The 7,836-nt window shown below is 32.5% G+C and overlaps 1 protein-coding gene across 3 annotated transcripts; it reads left to right on the forward strand.

The window, feature by feature from the left end:
• Positions 1-1,292: 1,292 nt before the first annotated feature.
• Positions 1,293-6,960, forward strand: LOC106293928 (MATE efflux family protein FRD3-like). 3 transcript variants are annotated; one of them, XM_013729564.1, is made up of 13 exons: positions 1,293-1,471; positions 3,093-3,219; positions 3,301-3,671; positions 4,385-4,551; positions 4,639-4,774; positions 4,858-4,954; positions 5,267-5,367; positions 5,522-5,685; positions 5,780-5,851; positions 5,963-6,079; positions 6,348-6,443; positions 6,554-6,675; positions 6,757-6,959. In XM_013729564.1, exons 2-13 carry the CDS (start codon positions 3,137-3,139, stop codon positions 6,815-6,817), a joined length of 1,587 nt encoding a protein of 528 aa, XP_013585018.1. In that variant the 5' UTR covers positions 1,293-1,471; positions 3,093-3,136; the 3' UTR covers positions 6,818-6,959. The 3 variants fall into 3 exon arrangements, with proteins under 3 accessions (XP_013585018.1, XP_013585026.1, XP_013585032.1); XM_013729572.1 differs by having other exon boundaries at positions 3,113-3,219; XM_013729578.1 differs by lacking the exon at positions 1,293-1,471 and having other exon boundaries at positions 3,135-3,224; positions 6,757-6,960.
• The last annotated feature ends 876 nt before the right edge of the window (positions 6,961-7,836 follow it).

Here is a 7,836-nt window from a genome sequence, read left to right on the forward strand (position 1 = left end):
CAATTTCATATTTCGTTTTAAAATTTAAATTATTTTAAATTCTGAATATTAAATATAAATTAAAATTTATTATATACTAATTAATAATAATATAATAAGAAACGATGTAAACTCCTCGTAAACATTACATGGAGTTTACATCGAATGTTTACGAGTGATTAACATCGAAACATTTACGAGGGTTTTACATCGAAATGTTTACGAGTGATTTACAACGAATGTATTTACGTGTGCTTTACATCGTTTTAATTACGTGGGCTTTACGACGAAAGCTTACGTGTCATTTACGACGAATCATTTCCATGCGCTTTACGAGGAATATATTTCGTCGTAAACGTAACGAGTCGTTTACGACGAAACCTCCGTTACGACGGACGTTTAACAACGAAACGTCTTTCGACGTTAATTCGTCGTAACACACCGTTTACGACGAATTTACAACGAATACTGCCCTAGTAAAAAATATGTTTTCTTGTAGTGGTTAAACATAGGGCAGCTTATAGTAGATGATAAGGAACGTGAGGTATCAACTTTATATACTTCAATGGTTATCGTGTTGGAAAAAATATTAGGTAAGGTGAGGGCGCATAACAATCCAAATATATATACAACTGTATTAAGTATTAACAAATGCGAAAGAAAAGAGAAATGAATGTTAAACTAAGTGATCATTTGTTGCATTTTAATTGGGAATCCTACGTAGCCCACTCTTGTTGCATAAAATGTTTCGTTGATTGTGACTTCAGCGACTACGTCACGTCTCTCATACGTTTTCTGTTCACTAAATGGTTTTGGTTTCATACTCAAATCGAATATTTCGTATTCATACCTATTAATCGATGAATTGTCAGCTAATTATTTGAAGATACGGTTAAAAGCAATGACGCTTAGAACTAAATCAGTATGGAACATGATTTGAATATCATGGCATCGGTTTAACTTTATCTTAATGGTATTGGGGACAAGAGACGAAACTTCAGCAAAAATATTGGTTAGGCTTGGACTGTATCATATCCCGTGTAGTCAGAACGGTGCAAATATTAGCAATTCCGAAAATTTACATGCATATAATTACGAACTTATTATATGAATTTGTATCTTGTAAGAAATTGTGGATATTGATGTGGTATGTGCTATACACACGCCTTGAAAAGCTGCAAAATTAAGTAGTAATATATCACCCAACTTTTAACAAAAAATAATATACATAAAGTAAAAAAAAAGTAGGATTGCATTACTTTATAAATAAACCATAGTGTGGAGAACAAATGAACAAAAATGAGAAAGGGAATATGAATGGAATTTGTGTATAAATTGGAGCCAAGTGTTGGCATACACTTATTAAATTGTAGCCAAGTACTACTTCTGGCACACGCCTAGTAATTGTCCCCTTTAAACTCTCCCGAACACTTACTTGTGTCACTACTCATCTCAAGTACGTGATTACTTAAACAAGCGTTGACTCATACAGGTAAAGATTTTTTTTGTAACTGGGGTAAAGATATTTTTCCTCCATATATCTCATAGTTAAGTTCGTTAATTGATTCTTAGTATAGCATATATGTTACCTATCCCAAAATTGTATACTTTTCAACATAATAAGCTCATTTTCATGTGTCTTGTTATGGTTGATTATGATTCTGAGAAAGAATATATACTATATATACAATATGTGCTAATTTTATAAATTCATACATCTGGTAGAAAATCGGTTGGTTGTCAATATCTACTTTCTCCTTTTTATTTTGTATAAAGATTTTTTAGTATAATCTAGTTGACATCTTCAAATCATTTAGTAAATCATATGACCACGATACGATGCCCAATGTTAGACGTTAATATACTCTTCTTCTTCTTTAGTACTTGTTAATGCATGGTGTTAATTAACAGTTAATGCAGAAGCGTATAAGTAAACAAAACTTAATTCATTTATTATTTTTTTCTATTAATATGTATGCATACAGTTGATTATTGACGCATATTACCCAATCGAATAGCCAATTACTTCATGAATTAATTAAAATGATAATTTAATCAATCATAATTAATAATTATATTACCATATGTTTCAATTTGGAAGAAAAAAAATGAACGAGAGAAGTGGTATTGTTGGTAACGAAATAGACGTGGATGCTTAGGGAAAGATGGCCTTATCTTACGGAACAATTACATACACGACACGCACTATATACAAATCACCTGTGTTGGCTGTGTCGCCAACTTTTATATTTTCTTTGACTATCGCATTCCTTTAACTAATACTAGTATTAAAAACTGTTTTAACAAACACAAAAACACTTGCAATTTTTTCTAACCGTCGAGAAAAAAAAGGAAAATCTCAGATTATTAATTGCTATTTAATGATAAAGCAATATTTTTGGCAACCACCCAGGACCTCGTAGTCCAGTGGTACTATCTCCTTGGGGAGGGGAGGTCGGCTGTTCGACTCGCGTGGAAGACGAGGCGTGTCCAGGACCCGTAAAAAGGTATAGACAAAGGCTGGCACCGGGCCTAGGTGGTGCACCGCAAAACTAACACCTGGTTAAACAAAAAAAATATATATTTTTGGCAACTAGTGAAATTTAGTTCACTTTTAGTGAAATACATCAAAACTAAATGGTGATAAGGGAGAAGTCAAAACTCTATCCTACTATGATAAATACAAGCAAGAAATCTTTCAATGAAAAGTGATTATAATCCTTTCACAAATTATATTTCATGAGGACCATACTTTCATATAATAAATATAGAAAGATATATTTAAGAAGGGCAATCCGAAAATTTCTATAAGAATTATTAAATACGATGTTGATTTTGTACATTTTTACCTTGAATAAAAATAATATTTGTTGTCTCTATATAGTTTGGACGTAAATAGTGAGCATGAACACGTTAGGTAAGGAGACTTTTTCCAACGAAACTTTTGCTACAGAAAGAAAACAGAAGAAAGAAATCAAAACACTTTTTCAAATTAAATACTAAATACATGCATGCTCATTACGTGTCTATAAATAGATACATTTGTACAAAGTCACTAGTATAAACGTTCGCATTGCTTATTCGATTCTTCGAAACACTTATGATATTTTCAGACACGACAAATTAAACACAGTGACCGTTTCTTTGGAGAGGATCGATGACGGAAGCTGGTGATCTTACTTCGGTTCCAACCAGTTTGATCAAGCCGTTCCCATTTCTTGTTATCTTCAAAGATTTAAAGTAAGGTTGTTGATATGAACTGGTGAAGAATAATATTAAAAGGGAATGAGCTATAACGTTTATTTATATCTATAATGGCAGACATGTATTCAGTATGGATGCCATTGGGCGAGAGATACTAAGCATGGCGTTTCCGGCGGCTCTGGCTTTTGCTGCTGATCCAATAGCGTCTCTGATCGACACCGCTTATATTGGACGTTTAGGAGCGGTTGAGCTAGCAGCGCTTGGAGTATCCATTGCGATATTCAATCAAGCTTCTAGAATCACGATATTCCCAGTTGTGAGCGTCACAACTTCCTTTGTCGCTGAGGAAGACACGATGGAGAAGATGAAAGAAGACGAAGCAAACAAAGCCATTGCTCATGCAAATACTTCAGCTGTTCAAGATTCCTTGGAAAAAGGTGTTGTGTCACCGGCAAGTAACAACACGAGCCAGCCGCAGCAAACGCCAGGTAAATTCTCCAATATGGCCAAATTATACCATTTCTAAAATTATAAGGGTGTAGATTTTTTGTTAGCGTATATTTCGGTTTGTGCTTGACCTTTATGTTTACACCTTTTGGTTCACACTTTTTTTTTTCTTTTGGTTTACACTTCTTTAAAACACTTTTGAAAAACTAAAAAATGTTTTTAAAAAGGTTAACAATCTATTTTCCCATTAGCATTATCATCATATAGCACAATATCTAAGCGAAGTTAAACTCGCATTCTACATATTCATCAAATGAAAGTTAAATGCAAGGTTCCTCAATAAATTCAATATTTGAATCCTATTTATCTTCATAGAAAATAGTGCTATATAATTTATTTTAGGAGACTTTAATTTTGTGTGGATATAGTAATACTCCATCCGTTCCCGAAAGTAAGATGTTTTAGATTTTTTACTTGTTCCACAAAGATAGATTTTATATATGTTTAAGTTACTTTTTTATAATTTTAAGAAACACTAAATGAAAATATTTGAATTGATTATATTTTATTGGTGTAAAGTTATTGGAAAGTGTATAATAAAGTAAAAGAAAATTAAATTATAAACATTTATTGAATTCTTAATAAGCGTGAACACTTTAAAAAATCTTACTTTCGTGAACAGAGAGTGATAAGGTTTCTAATTTTTTCCCTTTTTTTGGTCACGGTCTAATTTTTTCCGTTATTGTGTGACTAGCTTCGGATACAAAGCCAAGCAGCGGAAACAAAGCAAAAAAGAAAGGAAAGAAGAATATCAAATCGGCATCAACGGCCATGATCATAGGGTTAATCCTAGGCCTTGTGCAAGCCATTGCCTTGATTTTCAGCTCGAAGGTGCTTCTAGGCGTCATGGGAGTGAAACCGGTATAAGATTATAAAAATAAATAGACATGCACATAAAATTGGATAGACAAAATGTTTGACCAATTTGAGTTGACTATCGATGATCAGAATTCAGCAGTGTTATCACCAGCGCACAAGTACTTGACCATACGATCATTAGGTTCTCCTGCATTGCTTCTATCACTTTCAATGCAAGGCATTTTTCGTGGCTTCAAGGACACCAAAACTCCTCTATATGCTACTGGTAAGTTACATTTTATCATCTTAGTATAACATATTAGACATCATTCATGAGTCTAGTACTTATCATCGTGATGCATGAAACAGTTGTGGCAGATGTTATCAATATCATTCTCGACCCAATTTTCATCTTTGTGCTTCACCTTGGCGTCAGCGGTGCGGCCATTGCTCATGTCATTTCTCAGTAAGAGATCGCTCAAAACTTTTTTCACACACGTAAAATGTGAAATTAACCGAAACTAGATTGGAATTTTTTTTTATTTGGGTGCTTTTGTTCGAGTTAGACTTGTAACAGAAACTTGATTCCGGGTTTGATTTATAATATTAAATATTTTTAAAAAGGTGAAATTAAAACTAGTAAACCCCAAAACTTGCTTGAATCGACTCCCACTAGTCGCATTTTTTTTTTTGGGAGTTACTCTAGATTTTAGATTCTGGTCGGAGTTTTAAAATAAAAGAACAAAAGGATATAAAACCAAGGTTTCTTTTTGTGAAGGTACTTCATGACTCTAATATTGTTCATCCGCCTCGCGAGTAAAGTTAATTTGATGCCACCAAACTTCGGAGAATTACAGTTCGGAAAATTCCTTAAAAGTGGTAGGAACACATATTCATTATTTATTAAAGTTGTTTTTCTCACAATAATCAAAGTTTATTTTTTGCAAAAAAAATTCTAAATTATTGTGAGAACATCGTTCTTTCATGTATATCATTCTAACAAGATGTAATATTGTGCACACACAAATGAAAGGGGGATTATTGCTGGCGAGGACCGTAGCTGTAACGTTTTGTCAGACATTAGCAGCAGCAGTGATGGCTCGTCTGGGAACAACACCCATGGCTGCTTTTCAAATATGCTTACAAGTCTGGTTAACTACTTCTCTCCTCGCCGATGGTCTTGCCGTTGCCGGTCAAGTATAATCTATTATCATTTAATTTATCATGTTTGCATTTAATATATAATTTGGTTTGATCAAGTTGCTTATCACTCCATTTTACTTTCTTGCAGGCCATTCTGGCTTGTTCCTTTGCGGAGAAAGACTACAACAAAGTGACTGCTGCTACATCGCGTGTTCTACAGGTTATGCCTCGATATCCTCTTTCCTGAAACACTGCTAATCCCTAGGGATACATGTTTTTCTCAAATATTATTATTTTTGGTAACTATAACATATGAATTGTGGACATGCAGATGGGTTTTGTGTTAGGACTTGGACTGTCTGTTTTTGTTGGATTGGGTCTATACTTTGGTGCTGGAGTATTCTCCAAGGATGCTGCCGTTATTCACCTCATAGCCATTGGAATACCGGTACTAATAATACCATTAAGCAATACTAATAAATACTATAAAAATATATCATATTTTAGTTGAGAAAATGTATTGATTAGAGGGAAAACAGAGACTAGAAGAACACATTGGAAAAAAGTTCTCTTCTATTTTAAATTTCTTCTAGAAAAAAAAACAAAAATAGAAATCAGATGGCCTACCGGTTTAATTCGAATTATTAATTAACGATGATATAAGTAGTAATAATGACTAATAAGAGGTTATACATTATATGTGTGGGGGACATCAGTTTGTAGCAGCAACACAGCCAATAAACTCACTTGCTTTTGTGCTGGACGGAGTCAATTTTGGAGCATCTGATTTTGCTTACACGGCATACTCCATGGTACATACATCATTTTCATTCATTACTTAATAAGTTTTCAGAATGATTCTTCTTTTTCGCATGTTTTAATTAAAATTTGACTCTTTCGATAATTAATTATGATAAATCAGGTAGGAGTTGCGGCCATAACCATTGCAGCAATAATATACATGGCAAAGTTCTATGGTTTTCTAGGAATATGGATAGCCCTTACGATCTATATGGGTCTCCGAACCGTTACTGGAATTGCCAGGTATTTTTATTGGGTCTGAAGTAAATGTATCCACACATTATAGTAGACGACACATGACTCGTGTTAAATTAAATTGTGCAGGATAGCAACAGGAACCGGACCGTGGATATTCTTGCGTGGACGATCCCCTTCATCTTCCTAAGACTTAATTAGTTTATAATTATAATGAGTTGCATCTTTGTCTGTCTTTCTTAATTTTGGTTTCTGTTTCTTGAGTTTTTGCATTTTGTTTGAAAAACAGAGTCTGTATTGTTATCTTCACAGCTGTAGATAAATAATTGGATAAAACGTTTATCTCTTTATGCATTATCGGAATACCCCATAAGGAGCCCTGGTTGGGTAGACATCTTCTTTATTGAAAAGTTTTGTCATCTAGGTGCTTCAAAGTTGTTGAATTTGCTTCTTTAAATTTACTAACACTAGTATATATAAAACTATATAAAAACTGAAAAGGTTATGAGCAATATCAAATTTGAAAACTCAGTCTAACCAATTAGAAGTTATACATCTTCAAGGAAGTTTGACTGCACTTTTAGTTATCTATATATGTTTAGCAAGTGTTTTCTAAAGTTTTCAACTACTACTTGAGTTTAAAACTTTTATGGGGGGAGATTTCAAATTTTCATTTTAAATTAAATATTCGCTTTATTTAGTAGCTCACAGGTTTGGGAGCACAATTAATTATTTCAAAATTAATATTATGTTTTAGCTCTAGATTTTAAGTTTTTGATTATAAGTTTTTATTATTCTATATTTAACTCGAAACTTCTCGTATCACAATCTATACTAATAAAAGGAACATTTTGAGGCTCCATAGAGCGTCCACATCAGCGAAAAAAATTCTCCCGAAAGATGACACGTGGCATTATTATTTAAAAAATAGAAAAAAATAAAAAGTAAATTTGCAATATAAGAAAAAATATATAATAAGTAAATAAACAATATAAGAAATAAAAACATTGTATTAAACAATAATAAGTAAATATACAATATAAGGAAAAATAAATAATAAGTAGATATACAATATAATAAATAGAAATATTATATTAAACATCTATCATAATATAATCATTTGATATAAAAACAAAAAAAAATTAGAATAAGTAAATACACAATTGAAAAATGAAAAACTAAATTAAACATCTATAAAATAATAACTAA

This window comes from Brassica oleracea, chromosome C1 (genome assembly GCF_000695525.1).
Source record: "Brassica oleracea var. oleracea cultivar TO1000 chromosome C1, BOL, whole genome shotgun sequence".
Taxonomy (NCBI): domain Eukaryota; kingdom Viridiplantae; phylum Streptophyta; class Magnoliopsida; order Brassicales; family Brassicaceae; genus Brassica; species Brassica oleracea.

Coding starts and splice junctions, on each gene's coding strand:
- LOC106293928 (XM_013729564.1), top strand. CDS start 3,137: ATGACGGAAGCTGGTGATCTTACTTCGGTTCCAACCAGTTTGATCAAG. Junction 4,955..5,266: donor ATTGCTCATGTCATTTCTCA/GTAAGAGATCGC, acceptor CTTTTTGTGAAG/GTACTTCATGACTCTAATAT. Junction 6,444..6,553: donor CTTACACGGCATACTCCATG/GTACATACATCA, acceptor ATGATAAATCAG/GTAGGAGTTGCGGCCATAAC.